Below are 19,936 nucleotides of genomic sequence, written 5' to 3'. Positions count from 1 at the left end.
TGAGATCATTGGGTGCATCCCATCTTCACTGTCATTCCCCAGAGAAAGCACTTACGGGGGATCTTGTGGCTGGATCTAACTGGCCAATTAAGCTCATCCTCCTCTTTAATGTGGCAGATGTAGATCTCATTGAGGACACAGCATATATACACAGAGCTGATGAAACCAGCTCTGCACCAGGGTATAGGGGGCACCTCTACCAGCAGTATTCCCTGGGGTAGATTTACACATCTCATTACCTAGCTCAAGGGGGCTGCACGGCAGGGCAAGGATGCAGTGTCAGAGACAGGCCCTGAAAACAGGGACAGTTTAGTTTCCAGACATACCTGGTCACCCCACCCATAAAACAGGCTGCTTTATCTACTGTGTTTATAGAAATCTCAAAGCCACACACAACCAGATACCAAACTTGACTCTGCCCACTCTCCAAACACTAGATGGAGGCTCACAAGTACCACAGGAGACAGGCCAACTCCAGATGTGTACCAATTGGAATGGGTGGGGGTAGAGGTAAAGTTTTGATACTTTGGCCATAATTCCCATCATTTCACACACTTAGATTTTTTTGACCATGCTTGTACTTCAGAATTGACTGGCCTTCCAACACTGGGTTGTTAGAAAACTATAATGTTCTAAGTTTGTTTGTTTGTTTAATTTATCAGTGCAACTTTATAATCTTAACTCCAGTTTAACAAATTCTTTTCCTGGGCTAAGCATTTCGTAAGGTGAGTCATGGTAACAGTCTGCCGAAAGCATTTTATTTATTTTGATATTTATCGTGCATTTCTTAATTCCAAGTACTTTACCACATTTTTAAAACTAACAATAATTTAGAACTACCCATATTCCAATATATTCATAAAACTGTCCATTTGCCAGTAAACAACCCACCATGATACATGCAAACACTAAAAGGAAGTGAGATAATCTCTGGTGATATACAAAGGTGTAACTAGGAGAAATTGGGTGAAATTAAACACAGCAAAATTTAGGCTGAATCTCAGGAAATGCTTTCTGACAGTGAGATTTCTGAGGCTGTAGAATAGTCTCCCTGGAAGAGGGGTGGAAGCCCCTTTGCTTGTTACACTGAAAACCAGACTGGACAAAGAACTGAAAAAATATTCGATAGGGCATAATCTTGCTCTGGTGCCCAGATGGGGATGGACTAGATATGACCTAGTAGGTCTTTTACCTCACTAACATCTGTGATTCTAAGCGTCTATGAAGATAATTTCATTTTCCCTCCTAATTTGGATGTGATCATTCAGCTGCACATTGAAATAGCAATGTCTCCATATATTTCAAGGGTTAGACATTCAGACAAATGCCTAAATGCCTCGAGCATTTCATCTGAACTTAGAAAACACAAAACACTCTTGTCTCTACCCTCATCCACTCACCTGAGTGAAAGCTCAGGAGCAGCAAGGTGTAGACAGACACCACAAGGAAGACCATCCTGAAACCTGAGAGAGAGAGAGGGTTTGTCCCTGGATTACTGCCCCAGCTAGCAAGGACTCCACGCCTGCTAGAAGGTCTCAAGGGAAGAGGTTCTACTGGGCAGGCTTCCAGGATCTCTTGGCAGGCAGGACTGGCATTGACAGCTGCATCTCAGGCTTCTCTTCCCTGTGCTTCCAGAATAACGTGTATACTACCACATAACGCACAGCAGCTCTAGGAGTAGAAGGGACAAGCTAGTTTCATTTTCTGTGAGAGTCAAGGGCTAGGAACAAACGTTTGTGAAGTGCCTACACCAGAATTCCAATTGTGTTAGTTCCCATGTTAACTAGCACATGTTTAAGCAGGAGATATTCTCTAGGAATTATTTTGGGCAAGTTTGCTGGCCTGTGTTATGCAGGAGGTCAGACTAGATGATCATAATGGGCCTTGAAATTCAAGGGGAGACAAATCTTTATGTTTTTATGGTATAAATGTAGCACATGGTGCTACTGGGGGCATTTAGGAGAAGGGGAATGGAGCTCATCTGTGGAGCCAGCTCCTTCGGCCTCCATCCCCTGATTTTTGGAACAAATTAGTCCACTGTTAATAATAAAATGAGTCACAAGCCCACAGTAAGCAATCTGGACCATCAGACTCCTCCTATGATTTCCTGCAAAAGGCTGAGACCAAGCCAAGGAGGAGGGCAGGGAACAAGCCAGTTCCCATCTTGAACCTGGTAGACATTTCGACTCTGGACATCAGATGCTATTTCAACATCTTTAGATAAATAAGAAAGAGGCACCTGTCTGGTTTAGAGCCAGTACTTACCTTTGGTCACCCCACGTCCCTTGGCACAGGCAACCGAGTGCAGGTGAGGATGGTGAGAAAGAAGCAGGAAGTAAGGTGCTGGAGAGGAGCCATCCCTTTGTGTGCCAAGAGGCACCCCCCTAGGAACCGTAAGGCAGGCTGAGCTCTTGCCGTGATGAACACAAAACAGGGCTTTCCACTCTCCATTAAAAATGAACCAATTTTCCTCTTCCATGTTTTAAATTCAGTAGTGTTTAAAAGCAAATAAAACAAGCTGCCTTCTCTGACATGGAGCTAGTGTGCCCCTTGTTCTGGGCACATTGCACATGAGGGGACTCTGTGCTTCTTGCTCTTGGGGACCCCATGCATCTATGGGCAGGGTGAGGAGGCAGGGAACAGATCACATGTCCAGGGAATGGAGATCAGAAATACCACCAGCGGCTGTGGAGCTGTTGAAAGTCAGCCTCTCTCATGTACATCAATATAAATCAAGAGCAACTCCACAGAAAAAATGGAAACCTACCAGTGTCAAAATGATGTGAGATCGGGGTCAGGACCTGGGTTTTCAGAAAGACACTTTCCTCACTCAAGACAAGAGAGTTTGGAATATTATTCCCGACCTCCAGATTGCTGTTCACTGGAGAATTAGTAAAACAGGAGTAAGTGCAATGTACATTAGAAAACTCCAGAGGGAGTGCAGGGAAGGAGTTGGGTGAATGAGATGCTCGGGTTGGGTTTTGGTTCAAGTAATCAACTAGGCCGGAAGATTATGCTAGATTCTTTCAGCCAGGGAACAAAAATATGCAACCCAGTTGACAGAGGATTTTCTGCCTGTTAATACATATGGCAAATAGTCTGATACTAGGAACATGCCCATCTGGGCTATACTGCCTGCAATAGGAAACTGAAAAATCTATTATTTTCTTCAGAGTTGCTTCCCACTGGCCCTTCACGCTCACCTCCACTACAGGGCCTCTTGCTGCCATCACATTGCAGGGTTGTATGGGGAGATTTTGGCAAACCAGTAAAGTGCCTGAAACCACTATTACTTATTGCTAAAAGCAGCCAAATCAGCAGGCCGTAAATTGGCCATGCAGCAGCCTCAGCTTAACCAAGGCAGGAGGGGAGAGGATTTTGGGTGCCACAGAAAGGGCAGCTTGACCTCTGTCCTTCCTGATAAGAATTGTGTTGAAGTTGCTGATAGGTGCATTTTAGAAGGGCAGGATGTGCCTTCAGGAATGTCTGTTAGGGCCTCAAGGCTGCAAACTCTGGGGAAAACCCAAACCTGGTTAATCAATAATCAGAAGGAAACCTCTTGCTTGACCACTGAAACTGCTTGCTTAACAAGTTTTCTTTAAGGGACATGTCATTGTATTACTAATGTAGAAAGAAGGGGAAAAAGTTTGAGGTAGGTGAACTGGACTCTCCCTCAGATGGAAGATTTGGCCACCGGAAGGCTGCCACTGGGCCACTTGAGAGCCACACTCAGCTTAGGTAATTATCAAGGGTTGGGGGTGTTTTACTAACCTGTTGCGGACGTGTGTAAGTGCTTGAGACTGAGTAAAGTTCAGCTTTAAGTGAAAGCAGTCTTGTGTTGTCCTGTTTGTGCCAGCCATCTATCGGTCAGACGGCCGTGTCACCCCTGATTTATTTCCTGACACCACCTCACACAGAGCAAAAGTTCACAAGAGCTTTGGGTTGAAAGAACCCTGGGTAACAGGGTGGAGTACAGCACAGGCCGGACCCCATTTCTTCTGGATCTTAGGATGTGACCCTAAGCACAGGGTCATCTTTTCTTCTTCCTACAGCCGCTGTTACCTTCACAGCATGCAGTCAGTACACTAAACAGGGGTAACTATTGCCCAGGGAAATTCTGGGTCTCTCAGCATGCAGACAACCAAAGACAGAACTCGTACCTACGTGTCCAGAAGCAATATGGCTTCGTGAATGAGACGTGCCTTTTACCACATTAGTGTCCTGGGTTCTATTCCCACCTTTAGTTGAAGTGACTCACTTTCCTCATATATGAAACAGGAAGAGTGAGATGTCTGTCTTGAGGAACAGGGATATGAGACCTTTACAAAATACAAAATTGCCTGGAAATTTGTAGGGCAGGTAAAAGCAGCATGAACTCCTGGGCTGCCTAACCCAGTGCACAGGGGCGCTGGAACAATTTTTATAGCAGGCGTGCTGAGAGTTATTGAACCAAACTGTAAACCACTTCAAGCCAGGGAGTGTGGCAGCACCCCCAGAACCCCTAATTCCAGCACAGGGGTGGACAAACTATGGCCCGTGGATCAGATCAGGCCTGCCAGCCATTTTAATCTGGCCCTCAAGTTCCCACTGGGAAGCAGGGTCTGGGGCTTGCCTCGCTCCGGCGCTCCAGCCGGGGAGCAGGGTCAGGGGCCACTCCATGTGGCTCCTGGAAGCAGCAGCATGGCCCCTCTCCAGCTCCTACGCATAGGGGCAGCCAGGGGGCTCCACTCTGCATGCTGCCCCTGCCCCAAGCACCGCCCTTGCAGCTCTCATTGGCTGGGAACTATGGCCAATGGGAGCTGCAGGGGCGGTGCCTGCGGACGGGACAGCGCGCAGAGCCACCTGGCCGTGCCTCTGCTTAAGAGCCAGAGAAGGGACATGCCGCTGCTTCTGGGAGCTGCTTTAGGTAAGTGCCACCCAGAGCCTGCACCCCGAGCCTCCCCCCATGCCCCAACCCCCTACCCCAGCCCTGATCTCCCTCCCGTCCTTCAAACCCCTCAATCCCAGCCTGGCGCACCCTCCTGTATCCCAAACTCCTCATCCCCAGCCCCCTCCCACACCCTGAACTCCTAATTTCTGGCCACACCCTGGATCCCACACCCCCAACCAGAACCCTCACCTCAACCCCAATTTTGTGAATATTAATGGCCCGCCATGCAATTTCTATTCCCAGATGTGGCCCTTGGGCCAAAAAGTTTGCCCACCCCTGTTCCAGCATCTATGCCACGGCACTTCCCTCTAAGCTACAAGCTACTGTGGGAGGAGTGTCTTTCTGGCCATTCTGTTTCAATTCTTGTGAGCCAGACTGCACAGCTCTGAGACAGGAGCAGCATAAGCTTGTGCAATTCAGTTCTGATGCTGAGCAGTTCCTTTACAAGCCACGACTGGCTCCCTCTCCAGAGCCAATCCAAATGTCTACTAAGTTCTTATTAATAAACTTTCAGAGCTTGACCCTGGTGCCTGACACCTGACCACAGCATAGGCAGCCTGGGGATAGGTGTTGCATCTGGATCCTCCCCACAATTTTCTCCGTACCTCTGCACAAAAAATACATGTAAAAATATTGAGATTTTAAAACCAGAAGTGTTTCCTGCATACCCACAATCATAAAGCACTTTGAGAGCCACAGGTGAATGAGGACAATGTAAATGTAAAGCATCAAATCAGATTATGCTTAACCTTAAATCTATGCTCAAGTGCTTTGCTTAAGAGGGATGTATAACTGAGGTGCTTAAAATCAGGCATATGCTTTTAAGTGCTTTGTTGAACTAGTGCTTTCAGGCGGTTTTCCAGATAAGCTGATGTAAACAGATAAAGGTATTGGCTGGGTGTCTGGGGAATGGACAATACAAAACAATGTGCATGGAAACAAGTAGTGAAGCTTCAGGGATTCCCAATGGGAAAGTAAGCAGACTCCAACATGCAACGGTCATTTGCTGAACTGAGACATTATAATAGCAGAACATATTGTCAAGATCAATAATTATGAAGCTTGAGATTTACAAACTGATGGCAATCCTGAGTTACTAGGCTTTAACATCTGGACTTTTTAAACTGAAAAGTATCACATTTGAATCATAGAAATGAAGGGCTGAAAAGGATCTCAAGAGGTCATCTAGTTCATCCCCCACTCTGAGGCAGGATCAAGTAAACAAAACCAGCCCTGACAGGTGTTTGTCTAACCTGTTCTTCAAAACCTCCAGTGACAGGGATTCCACAACTCCCTTGGTAACCTGTTCCAGTGCTTAACTACCCTTATGGTTAGAAAGCTTTTCCGAATATCTAACCTAAATATCCCTTGCTGCAGATTAAACCAATTACTTCTTGTCCTACTCTCAGTAGACATGGAGAACAACTGATCACAGTCCTCTTTATAACAACCTTTTACATATTTGGAAAGAGTTCAGAGGATGGCAACAAACATGATAAGAGGTTTAGAAAAGCTGACCTATGAGGAAAGCTTGAAAGAACTGGCCATGATTAGTCTAGAAAAGGCTGCGGGGGGCATGTTAACAGTCTTCAATTTGTTCACATCTTTCTTAAAGTGTGGCACCTAGAACAGGACACAGTACTCTAGCTGAGGTCTCACCAGTGCTGAGGAGAACAGGACAATTACCTGCCATGTCTTACATACAACATTCATACTTACATACCTGCCGAGTCTTACATTCTGTTAATACACCCCAGAATGACATTTGCCTTTTTCACAACATTGTTAGCTACTATTCAATTTGTGATTTACTATAACCCCCAGATCCTTTTCTGCATTACTGCTGCTTAGCCAGTTATTCTCCATTTTGTATTTGTGCATTTGATTTTTCCTTCCTAAATGTATTACTTTGCCCTTGTCTTTATTTAATTTCATCTTATTGATTTCAGACTAATTCTCCATTTATCAAGGTCATTTGGATTCTAATCCAGTCCTCCAAAATGCTTGCAACTCCTCCCAGCTTGGTGTCACCTGCAACTTTTATAAGCAGACTCTCTACCCAATCATCCAAGCCATTAATGAAAATATGGAATAGTACCAAACCCAGGACAGACCCCTGTGGGACCCCACTCGATATGGCCTCCCAGTGTGATAGCAAACCAATGATAACTACTCTTTGAGTACTGTCTTCCAACCAGTTGTGCACTCATTTTGTAGTAATTTCATCTAGGCCACATTTCCCTAGTTTGCTTATGGAAATGCCACATGAAACTGAATTAAAAGCCTTACTAAAATTAAGATATATCATGTCTATAGCTTCCCCACTATCTACTAGGCCAGTAAACCTGTCAAAAAAGGAAATCAGATTAGTTTGGCATGATTTATTCCTGACAAATCCATTCTTCTAGATAGAACTGCAACTACTCACTTGACATATGCTGGGTCAGCTCAGTACACGGAAACCCACATTCAGCATCATGTCAAGTCTTGCACAACTTTCCACACAGCCAGCCACTGATCCATACTGGTCTTTAGCTACCGATCGTCATGAGCACAAAGCAGCAGCGGTGGAACCTGCACAAAGCCAACTGGGAGAAATCCAGCAAGACTCTAGAATGGAGTGTTGTAACAATACTGCCCCACCATATCCCGATAGAGCAGGCTTACAGGCGTTTCTGTAGAGCCATCTACAAAGCAGCCGCCAGAGCGATTCCACATGGATATCACCCTGTTTACATCCCCTGCCTTGAAGAAGAGTGTGCTGCTCTACTGAAGCAGTATGAGTCAACTAGTGACCTGGACACAGCCAATCACTTAGCTGTGCTCATTAAGCCAGATGGGAGAAAAAGACCAAGAACCTGGACCAGTGGAAGCTGTTCCACTGTGGATAACTAATTAAAGCAACAGCAGAGTAGTGGGAAGGGATCCTGGATGTCCCAACTTCCCATGAATGCTCAAACCAGCAGGCTATAGGGTCATTCTGCTTGTGTGCTCTTACTCTCCCGTTCTTTCTGACCCAACTGACTTGTCATCCCTGCTGAAGACAAATGCACAGAATCTGAAATCTGGAATCTCTTATCCTGGGCCTGTACAGGATTGCACGTCCCTCTCTGCAGAGTCCAGATAGCCATGTCCTGAAGCAGGAGTGCACTGCCATGGATGCCCTGAACCTATTTCTCTGTCCCTGAAGAAATGCCCGCTATTGAACTCTCTAAATCCCTTTCTCCTGATCCCCACACATTGCTATGGAGTCTTCATCAGCTTCCTGGCTCCTCACAGTTCAGTCATCTTTTACAGGTGATGTTTTGTTGCCTGACACAAATACGGCAGACCACTTTCTTTTTTTTCTTTTGACCATCAAATTCAAGCAGCCAGTCTTGTTTTTACCTGGCACATGCCAATTGCCAACATCCATCCTCAGGGAGAATGAAAGCCAATTATGAATGCAGTCAACGAAGGGCAGCACCCTTCATGAACCACCCCAACCAGTTTTAGGGCCCGATGGTCAGCTGCTGGCATCTTGTGTCCTTGTACACAGCCAGGGCTGGCCCTAGACCAAATAGCACCTCCCCCCTCCATTTGTTAAACTTTTGAATACCTTACAGCACCCCTGGGGTGCTGGAACAATTTGTATAGTGGGAGTGCTGAGAGCCATTAAGTCAACTATAAAGCCTGTATATGATGGGAACCACTTCAAACCAGGGGGTGCACAGCAGTACCCCAAGCACCCCCTAGTTCCAGCACCTATGCAGTACCCCGAGCCAGGCGCCCCCGAAGCGGTAGCCCTGGGTCACCTGTCCCTAAATCCAGTCCTGTAATACAGCTCTGCAAAGCAGCCCCTGAACTGTGTTTGTGCTGTCAGCTCTTTGGGGAAGGACTGGCATCGGCCCTGCGATATCCCAGCCATCCCGTGCCTGGGGTCTCCGGGGCATGGCTAATAACCATGGAGACGGATCTCCTGCTCGCCCGGCAGAGTTGCGCTGCCCTTGGCGCCCGGAGAAGCTAAGCCTGGGGAGGGGAGGCTGGTATCTGTGTGGGGACCCTGGGTGTCTCCCCAGGGCAAATGTCGCTCGCCTGCAGGGGCTGGCACAGTCAGTGTAATGTAGGATACTGCTTTGCGTAGCAATGTGCTACTTAGCGTGTACTGCGCATGCTCAGTTCATCTGCTGAAGCCACTGCCCTTCACCCTGCCCTTATACCCGAGGATTCTGCTGACTGCTGTGAAAGTAGAATGAATTATATTGAAATTATAATTCATTAAAGAAATGCTACTTGAAGGGTTTGTTGAAATATAGTTGTCAGGAAGAGAAACATTAAGGAGTGTGAGACAATGGGTCCTCAAACTAATTAACTTAGAGCTCCTACTGAGCTAGGAGATTGGTAAACTTTAGTATGCAAATAAGATATGTATGTAGATTTGTCAGTTTCTGCTTTCTTTTGTCTCTTATGTTAAATTGGCTTTGGCTTAGCTGTATAAATAGGTTATCTTGGGCCTCAGAGAGGGGCTCACATCTGGGTGCATTAGTAAGGCGCTTTGCTAATAAACAGAGTGGTCTGACAAATTATGTGAGTCCTGAATCTGACTTTGACAATTTGGAGGTTCCACCAAGATGGCAACCGTCTTCGCTGGGGCCATGTGACTCCTGACTGTTCTTAGGACGGCTGTGGCAAGCCGGCACCTGGGCATTTGGCCCAACCGGTCCTCCACCAGAACGGAAGGGTGCATGACCACAGTGAAGTCCACGCCATCGAACCTGTTGGTTCCCACTCTGTTCTGGTAGGGATCCCGGGATCTGACATCAGGAATCTGGTCAGGTAATTATTTCTGTGTTTTGTCCGGACTGAGCACTGTCTTGTCTCTGTGTCTATCCGTCCTCCCTGTGGTGTGTTTGAGTCTGGGCGCCGTCTCCGTCTGGGGATCGGCTGACCAAAGGGTTCCTGTCCCCACGCTCTGAATGAGTGAAATCTGCACAATCGCAGCCGCACCGCACCTTGGGTAAAACGCTTGGTGTGAAAGCAAGGGCGATTGAGGCAGTAGCCTGTGGGCTCCTTTTGTGTGTTGCACCGGGCATCGCTCTGATGAATGCGACTTTCCTTCTTGTGTGATTGGAGTGTAAAGTCCTCCTGTATGGGTAACCAGACATCTAAGTCGGGACAGTTCCCTAAAGGAACGCCGGCTCAGTTTATGTATTTTAGGAAGAGTCCGGACTCCTGTAAATTTCTGGAAAAATGGTCTAGGCCAAGGGGGTCAGGTAGAGTGACTACTACCAGCACTACGCTTCTGTCCCCAGAAGCCTTTACAACTATTCTGAGGGAAAATGGGCCCTTTTCCCACAGAAATGGTCTATAAGGGACTGCTGCAGGCAGCAGGCAGAGAGAGAATCTGATCAAAATTATTTGACTATTGGGTAATGTAATCAAAATCACTAAAGGATGTAAGGGGTTTCTACTGGAACTTAACTTGGCTGCTCCTGGTTGTGTCTAGTTGTACAAGATGGAAGTGTAATCGGGGTACAGTTGTGTAAAAGAGTAATCACAGCGCAAGGGATGTTAGGCAAAAGAGAATTTTGTGTGTGTGAATAGTGCTAAAATCTGAAGTTGTGTCTCCGCTATTACCTGAGAATAAACTTATAGCTTGGTACAGCAGAGAAACTATTGCAAACATAGTCTGTTGCACAAGAGGGGAAACTGAGGTACACCACCTCATGAATTTCATAAATGACCAGTGAGTGGGGTAATTCACTAGCCTGACTATAGAACAAAATAAGGACAGCCTGGAGGTAATTCTTCTGTTTTTCCTGCAATTAGCAAGGAAATTTGTAAAAGAAAGTGGTATTATTATTAAGCAATAATCTGTCCCCACCAGGGGGGTGGAAATTGTTTCTTTTGTTTTTCAGACACTCTACAAGCAAGCTGGCGCCAGCGGAAGAATAACTCAGAATACCATGGATCTATGTTTTGTGTTGTTTGTCTGTGGTGTTTGTCTTGTTGCTAGCATTGTTGTGTTTTAATGAACAGAAAACCTCATGACATGGGTGGGGGATGGCTTCAAAAGGCTGACCTTGGGGCGGGGGGGGAGATGTGTATGGGAATGCAAAAGGCTAACTCAGGAGAATCCCAAAATTCAGTGGCCACTGTTAGGATCTTGGGACAAAGACCGAGTAGACGTCCTAAAAGACAAACTCGGCCAACCTAAAACTAAATTGGCAAAAGGAGAGGTTGATTGTTTCATGCAGTGGTGGGAAGAGGCAAATCATAGGTGGACAGAATCAAAACTTGCCTCTCTCAAAGATTCTGGCTTCTATCCCACCAGATGCAACTCATTTTACTGTTATTGATCTGCTTTCTTTTCTTTTGTGCCCTGACTCCCAGTTCCTGTTTGCCTTTTCTTACAAGGGGCAACAGTACACATGGACCACGCTGCCCCAGGGGTATACTGAAAGCCCGTCATATTTTTCGAGACCTTGCTGACCTTGTTTTCCTGTCCAGGTCCACACTAGTCCAATATGTAGATTATCTACGCCTCTGTTCTCCTTCATTGTCTGCCTCTGAAACTGACTCTTTAGTGCTCCTTACTGCCCTAGCAAATAAGGGTCACAAAGCTTCTCGCTCTAAACTACAACTCTGTCAAGCTTCTGTCACATACCTCGGCTTTCTCCTCTCCCAGGGTTCCTGTGCACTTTCTCTCACCCTCATCCAAGCAATCCTTAGCTTTCCCTGACCCCGCTCCCCAAGCCAGGTCCAGAAGTTTTTAGGCATAGCTGGATTTTGCAGACAATGGATTCCCCCAATATGCCTCCCTTGCAAAACTTCTCCAGGAAGTCACTCGATTCTCTGTGCCTGACCCCATGCTGTGGCCCCCTGAGGCCAATTCTGCCTTTGTTTCCCTCAAACAGGGTTTGGCTTCTGCCCCTGCCTTAGGGCTGCCTGACTATTCTAAGCCTTTTACCCTTTTCTACCATGAACAATCTGGACGTGCGCTTGGAGTTCTCACTCAGATGCACGGAGAAAAGAACCGCCCAGTGGCTTATTTCTCTGCCACTTTAGACCCTGTTTCCCAAGGCTTACCCCCCGGCCTGTGTGCTGTGGCTGCTGCAGCACGCCTAGTCGAAATGTCTGATTCCCTTGTTCTCCGCTCTCCTCTTACCCTCCTGGTCCCTCACTGACCTCGCCTTGCTCCAAGACTCTGCCCCAGAAACCGAGAAAGAATCCTGGGTTGCCCAAGGTTGCTCTCTACATCCCAATTCTCTTTGGCGCTCGCCTACTGGCGCCATTGTAGCCCTCTTTTCACTCTACCCGTCTCTGGCCGCCCTGCTACACGGTGTTTCGCATGTCGGAAAGGAGGGGATGGTCTCTGCTGTAACTAAGACAGGATGGTGGGCCCCCCATTTTAGCTCTTTTGCAGCCCACCACTGTGCGACCTGTACCATTTCCAAAGCCATAATATTGGTAAACCTGAAAAAGTGGCCCAGGGGTTCCGGGGCCTGCCTCAAGCACCGTTCTTGCACAAATGCCTAAGTGTCAACAATATGAATTTATATTGGTTATGGTATGTTTATTCTCCGGTTGGACTGAAGCCTTTCCTTGTTGCAAGGCTGACTCACTGTCTGTTGCCAAATGTTTGTTAAATCATATTATGCCTGCCAAGGGAATTCCTGCTGTTCTGTCCAGTGATCGGGGTACACATTTTACTGGACAACTTGTTCAACACCTGGACCATATTATTGCATATCAAACACCTGTTGCACTGTCCCTACCACCCACAGAGTGCAGGTGCAGTTGAAAGATGAAATGGTGTACTGAAGAATAAGCTTGCTAAAATTTGTGACTCTACAGGATTAAGCTGGCCAGTAGCCTTACCATTAGCCCTTATGGACATGAGCTTCACTCCATCCCAAAGGCATAAATTAAGTCCCTTTGAAATTGTTATGGGACGCCCTATGCGAGCTATGACTACCATTACTCCCGTTCCAGATTTGAACTTGACTCACAATGCGCTCCTTCAGTATTGCAAGAGACTAATGCAAGCTGTAAGTCACTTCCATCCGCAGGTTCGAGCCGCCTGGCCCACGGAACCCACCTCCGACGCTTTCCACAACCTCGAGCCAGGTGACTGGGTCTACGTACGGCGCCATCATCGAAAGCACACCTTGGAGCCCCGCTGGAAGGGTCCTCATCAGGTACTGCTTACTACACAGACGGCTGTTAAACTATCTGGCATCGCAGTGTGGATACATGCTTCACAGTGTAAGAAGGCACCATCCCCAGAGAACCAATCATCACCTCAGGACAACACAGAGTCAATTTTGACTCCAGAAGAAGACGTAGAGGAACAGTCTGCAATACCTTACAATCTACGCTCTCGTAAGGGTTGCCAGAAGCAGACGCTGTTCCTCGGCTGCTGGTATCTTACAGTCTGGGGAGACACAATGACAATTATTTTATCCAGCAGCAGGTGTGGATAGCTCAGACCCTTAATATTTCTAATTGCTGGGTCTGCAGCCACATCCCAGCCCACTCTCAAACTGGTGTTCCTGTCCTGGCTATCCCACTCAAGTCCCCAGACCTCACTGGAGGGCCTCGTCCATTTAACAAAATATGGAACAGCAATGACAGTTGGGAAGCGGTGGGAATAAATGCATCTAAATGGATAAGTGTGGTGGAGGGAAAAGGTCATTGGTGTTGGGTGTGTAATGGGACAGGGCTGGATCTGGGGAAAAGCCGTTGCCTTCAGTATATTGTGGCCAATGGTGTATGGGATTATTCAAACAAAACTAAAAAGTGGCGGGCCAGGTATGGAGATATGAATTTTTTTCTCAACCTGGGATCAAACAGAGAAATCAATCTCATGTTCCCCCTACAGTAACCTTAGTGAAAACAATACAATCTTTCAATGTCATGCAAATAACACCACTCCACATAAGGAGAATTACCCTATACCCTTTGGGGGATACTACTCCTCCTTTGCAATCACCTATATGACAAATGGGTGCAACCGACCCTTCCTGGCCTTAATAGGCCATCACTGGGTGTGTGGGACCAGAGCTTATACCAAACTAACAGCTAATTGGTCAGGAACCTGTTATCCTGCCCGACTCTTCCCACAATTCCGAGTGCTAGGAACCTTCCCTCCAGAACGTCTCCACAATTTCAGGCAAAAAAGAAGGGGCTTAACAGATGTCCAATGGTATGTAAATAACATAAGCCCCTTAACCTGGGCTTATGGGAAGAGGCCATTGGAGGTTCCTTAATACCATTAGGGGGAGTAATACACCATACAAAAAGGCTCCTAAGGTTACAAGCAGTAGTTGAAATAATGGTAAATGAAACCGGAGAAAGTTTAAGAGCCCTGGCCAAAGAAACAGGGGCAATCTGACAGATGGCCCTCCAAAACCATCAGGCATTGGACATAGTGCTGGCGGCAAAAGGAGGGACTTGTGCTCTCACTGGAAAAGACTGCTGTGTGTATATACCAGACAACACCAATGAGGTAACAGATCGTGCTAGCCACTTAGAACAAATCGCATATCTTCCCCACCAAGAGCCAAGTTCTTTATGGAAGTGGCTAAGTAACCTTTTCAATTTCTCTGGCACAGGAAACTGGTTGTTTCGGAGAGCCCTAACTCTCCTGTTTGGAATCCTAATAATTTTTGTATGTTTTCAGTTACTTTCCTGTTGTATCCAAAATTGTGTCAGGCATGCTACACAGATAGCTGCCTCAAACCAGAGTGCTAATTTGATGATTTTAAATATCACTGATGAACAAGGAGATAAAGAACGCTTGATATGTGGAACCCAGTCATTGTTAGTCATTGCGTAGCTTGACCAAAAGATGGGATTGTGAAAGTAGAATGAATTATATTGAAATTATAGGTTTCAGAGTAACAGCCGTGTTAGTCTGTATTCGCAAAAAGAAAAGGAGTACTTGTGGCACCTTAGAGACCAACCAATTTATTTGAGCATGAGCTTTCGTGAGCTACAGCTCACTTCATCAGATGTATGCCGTGGAAACTGCAGCAGACTTTATATATACACAGAGAATATGAAAAAGTACCTCCTCCCACCCCATTGTCCAGCTGGTAATAGCTTATATAAAGTGATCATCAGGTGGGCCATTTCCAGCACAAATCCAGGTTTTCTCACCCTCCACCCCCCTCACCAGCAGGAGAGTGAATTTGTGTGGGGGGGTGGAGGGTGAGAAAACCTGGATTTGTGCTGGAAATGGCCCACCTGATGATCACTTTAGATAAGCTATTACCAGCTGGACAATGGGGTGGGAGGAGGTATTTTTTCATATTCTCTGTGTATATATAAAGTCTGCTGCAGTTTCCACGGCATACATCTGATGAAGTGAGCTGTAGCTCACGAAAGCTCATGCTCAAATAAATTGGTTGGTCTCTAAGGTGCCACAAGTACTCCTTTTCTTTATTGAAATTATAATTGATTAAAGAAATGCTACTTGAAGGGTTTGTTGAAATATAGTTGTCAGGAAGAGAAACATTAAGGAGTGTGAGACAATGGGTCCTCAAACTAATTAACTTAGAGCTCCTACTGAGCTAGGAGATTGGTAAACTTTAGTATGCAAATAAGATATGTATGTAGATTTGTCAGTTTCTGCTTTCTTTTGTCTCTTATGTTAAATTGGCTTTGGCTTAGCTGTATAAATAGGTTATCTTGGGCCTCAGAGAGGGGCTCACATCTGGGTGCATTAGCAAGGCGCTTTGCTAATAAACAGAGTAGTCTGACAAATTATGTGAGTCCTGAATCTGACTTTGACACTGCTTTTGACAGGGGTTAAAAAATGGCAAAGGGGGCGAATCGGAGGAGGGGGGTGGCCAGGGTCTGAGCAATGGGTGGAAATTTATTGGTCTGCAGGGGAGAGTGGGGGGTCAAGCAGCTGGAGGCAGGATTAGGAGAGGGGCTAAAGGGCAAAATCAGGGCTGTGGGGGGGGGGGGAGGAGCAGGAGTTAAGCCCAGGAGTGAGGCGCTGGCAGAAGGTGACAGAGGGCAAAACCTGGCACAGGCAGTAACAGTTACCCCAGTGGGACTGAGATATCAGTGTTTGCCAAAATGGTGGGGGCCAAAGGGGCTTTTTTATTTTCCCTCTCACAGACAGCATCTCTCAGCATCAGCTTCCCAGGGCTGGGTTCTTAAAGTCACAGGCATCCCAATGCCTAGTCAATGCATCTCCTCTTTGTCTGATCTAACCTACTGAGGCTATGTCTACACTACAAATTTCAAAGCGCTGTCATGGGTACCAGTGCTCCTGGTAATCCACCTCGACGAGGAGATTAGCTCTGAGCACTGGGATCCGAGCCTGTCCACACTAGCGCTTTAAAGCGTTCAAACTTGCACTCAGGAGCGGGGGTGACTTTTCACACCCCTGAGCCAGCAAGTTAGAGCGCTTTAACTTGCCAGTGTAGATAATCCCTGAGACTTAATTCAGTGAAACATTTTACATATATCCCCTCAGAAACAAAGAATCCCTTAGCACTGTATCTGAATGCATAGAGTCTCCAAGCAGTTTCCCAAGCTGGAATTCCCTGAATTTTTAATTCTAATTTTTTCTTCTCATTTTTAGAGCAGACGTTTATTCTGTTGGATCATCTGACTTCCACTCTGACTGAATTTCTGGCCTATTGTCAAAACTTTGTTTTGAGTCAATCCACCAATGGTGTAAATATTGGCCATCAGACCAATAGTCTGCCTAATCTAGTATCCTGTCTTGTGACCGTGGCCAATGCCAGGTGCTTCTAAGGGAATGATCAGACCAGGGAATGACTCATTGAACCATTCCATTGTCCACTCCCAGCATCTGGCAGTCAAAGAACAGTTTAGGGACATGCAGAGCATGGCCCTGCATCCCAGATTATTGTGACGAAGTGGGAATTTTCTTAACGTTTCCTCTGAATACTGTAGGGGTGCCTCAATTTCCCCTTGTGGGGGCAATTGCTGTGAGGGCAATTGCTGTAGACCTAACCCACTCCCATTTCTGCAGCTCCATCTATGCATTATATGCAAAGGCTGTAACGCAAGAGGCCTATAGGCCTGTATCTTGTAAGACTTGGCTTGAGCTAAAGCATTGATGTATACTAGGCTGTGGCACTTGACACAAATAATGGACTAGGCCAATTTCCAACTAAATAAGAACCAAAGGGCCTCTGAAAAGTCCCTAGCTGTCCCTGGTATGCACCCTCCAAAAAGTCCCTAGTCAAAATGCTGCCACAGCAAACTGCAGATCTTGATAATGACAAGGTGTGTCAGTACTGTGCTAATTATGAAGCTGTTTTTCTATTTTCCTTATAAGGCTTTATTAATAATGCTTGAGTGGTGGAAAATTACTAATCAGTTTGGCTTGAACATGACCTATATAAGACTGGTGTTATAGGGGCAGGGCAGAGAGAAATCAGGCTGGCACCTGCGAGTGACCATCTCTGACTCTCTCTCCCTGCATGCTTGTACTCAGTAAAAGGCCTCAGACTGTTTGAACCAAACAGAGGGTGTGACTCGTTTTCCACAACACCCTATGCATTTCTTAAGTCTCTAGGTAGTGGGATAAGGGGGTGTAATTATTGCAGAGCAAAGGGCCAGTGTACATAAATGGCCGACACTCTGTCTCCTGACAACTGATGGCCTGGGCCCTTCCCCCCTGCAAGGTGATAGCTAAAGGGGTTGGAGAACAAAGGAATCAGGTGACCTCCTGGCCCAGGAAAGGGACAAAGCCCAGAGGAGGAGGGGCTGGAGAGTGGGTCAGTTTGGGCCTGGCTGGGGACAAGGAGAGAAGTGCAGATGTGGTTGTCTGGCTCACTGCCCTCCAAAATGGACCCGACTGAGGGGTCCTGTTCTCTGTACCTACAAGCTCTATTTTAGACTGTGTTCCTGTCATCTGATAAACCTCTGTTTTACTGGCTGGCTGAGAGTCACGTCTGACCGTGAAGTTGGGGTGCAGGACCCCCTGGCTTCCCCAGGACCCTACCTGGGCAGACTCGCTGTGGGAAGCGCACGGAGGGGCAGAGGATGCTGAATGCTCCAAGGTCAGACCAAGGAAGGTGGAAGCCATGTGAGCTTCTTGCCCTGAAGACAGTCTGCTCACAGAAAGGAGACTTCACCAGAGTCCTGACTGGCTTCATAGGGAGCAGTTCCAGAGCATCGCCCGGGGACTCCGTGACAATTGTCTTGGCTAATAGCCAAACTACTTATCCTGAGGGACTGATCTAATTCTTTGTTCAACCCATTCATAGTTTTTCCTTTCAATGATGAACACACATCTACAACCCCAAGATACCTTTATGACCCCCAGAATTCTAAATTCATGAGTTATACACCCTCCAGTTAAGAAACTTTAATAAAGAAATTATATCTATTTTTGTGCCTCTTTGTTCCTGAGCCTGTAGGGTGCAGTAAGACCAGTTCCAATGCCTTGAGCCTAAACACCTGAATGAATCTTAGTCTACCCTCATACTGTTCCTGTTTCCTCTCCCAAACATTTCATATACCTAAGGCCATATCTACACTTTAAGTGTGGGTTAACTCAAGTTATGTCAGCATAGAGTCACTACGGTTACTATGGGACCCGTGTGCATGCCTCCTGGAGTCCTTGCCTCAGCAGTCAGGGTACTCACCAGAAGCACTTGTATAGATTCAGAGTGAGGTGCACCATGAATAGATATCCCACTGTCCACCCACTGTATTTTGGGACGCTTTGGTTTTGCAGTAGATGCTGGGTACCAAACAGGTCAGACAGGGGTGGTTGTGGCCATGGGATCAAACTTCTTATAATGCATTGTTAACTATCCACCAATTTTATATGTATCCCATACATAAACGTATACATAATGTTTACACCTTTTTTTCTAAACCCACTAACCTGCCTGGCCCTTCTCACTGTCTGCCATCTCACACAGAATCATGGAGCTTGCATGGCTCGGCACTGTTGTCATGAGCGTTTTCACCCAAAGGTGCATGCTCCTTTAGTATTTGCAGATCAGCAAACATACATGTGGGGTCTCAAACACGCGGCCCGGGGGGTTCTTTTGTGCGGCCCGCCAAGCTCCCACATGCCCCAACTCCCGCGCGCCCCTCTGCCTACCCCCTGGCACCACGAGCCCCTCGCCGCTCCCTGAAGCAGCCGGTACCATGCCCCTGCGGCCCTGGAGGGAGGGGGGAAAGAGGGCTCCATGCGTTACTCTCGCTTCCAGGCACCGCCCCTGCAGCTCCCATTGGCTGGGAACAGGGAACCGCGGCAAATGGGAGCTTCGGGGGAGGTACCTGGAGGAGCAGCAGCAAGAGCAGCACATGGAGCAGTGTGCCACCGCCCCCTCCCCCTCCCCCTCCCCGGGATGTGGTTCTGGCTGCTTCCTGGAGCGGAGCAGAGTGGGGTGGGGCCAGGGGCCAGCAGGCAGCGAGCCTGCCCTGGCCCCGGTGCATGCCACTGCCACCCCAGAACCACTCTAGGTAAGCAGCGCTGGGCTGGAGCCCACATCTTAGGCTGCACTCTGCACCCCAACTCCCTGCCCTGAGCCCCCGATGCACCCCACACCCCACCTGCACCCCAACTCCCTGCCCTGAGCCCCCTGCCACACCCTGCACCCCGACCCCCTGCTGCACCCCATACCCCAATTCCCTGCCCTGAGCCCCTGCCGTACCCTGCACACCTCCTGCACCTCAACTCCCTGCCCTGAGCCCCCACCACACCCCACACCCCTCCTGCTCCCCCTGGAGGCAAGGAGGGGGCAGGGTTGGGGTGGGGACTTCGGGGAAGGGGTGGGAAGAGGTGGGGTGGGAAGAGGTGGGGCCTTATGGAAGGGGTGGAGTGGGAGAGGGGCCAGGGGCAGCAAGGGTGGGGTGTCAGTGATGCGGCCCTTGGGCCAATGCACTAGTCCTCATGTGGCCCTCATGGTCATTTGAGTTTGACACCCCTGCTCTACATTCTTTATGAAAATATGCTTATGATACGGATATGACATAGCTAATATATACTTTATGCAAGATGGGTGATGTGGGGTA

The 19,936-nt window shown here is 47.5% G+C and overlaps 1 protein-coding gene across 6 annotated transcripts in view; it reads left to right on the top strand.

Annotated features, from left to right (window-relative positions):
* SPICE1 (spindle and centriole associated protein 1) overlaps positions 1-14,827 on the top strand; it is a 57,496-nt gene extending 42,669 nt beyond the window's left edge. For 5 of the 6 annotated variants that reach the window (XM_073310001.2, XM_073309992.2, XM_073310058.2 and 2 more), the window contains one exon: positions 10,797-14,827. In XM_073310001.2, coding sequence (XP_073166102.2) covers positions 10,797-10,925 — 129 coding nt within the window. In that variant the 3' untranslated portion in view covers positions 10,926-14,827. The remainder of the gene's footprint in view (positions 1-10,796) is intronic. The other variant, XM_073310049.2, reaches the window with a different exon arrangement.
* The last annotated feature ends 5,109 nt before the right edge of the window (positions 14,828-19,936 follow it).

Source organism: Lepidochelys kempii, chromosome 1 (genome assembly GCF_965140285.1).
Source record: "Lepidochelys kempii isolate rLepKem1 chromosome 1, rLepKem1.hap1, whole genome shotgun sequence".
Classification (NCBI taxonomy): Eukaryota; Metazoa; Chordata; order Testudines; family Cheloniidae; genus Lepidochelys; species Lepidochelys kempii.
The sequence above is the reverse complement of the archived record's forward strand: the minus strand, read 5'-3'. Positions and strand labels throughout refer to the sequence as shown.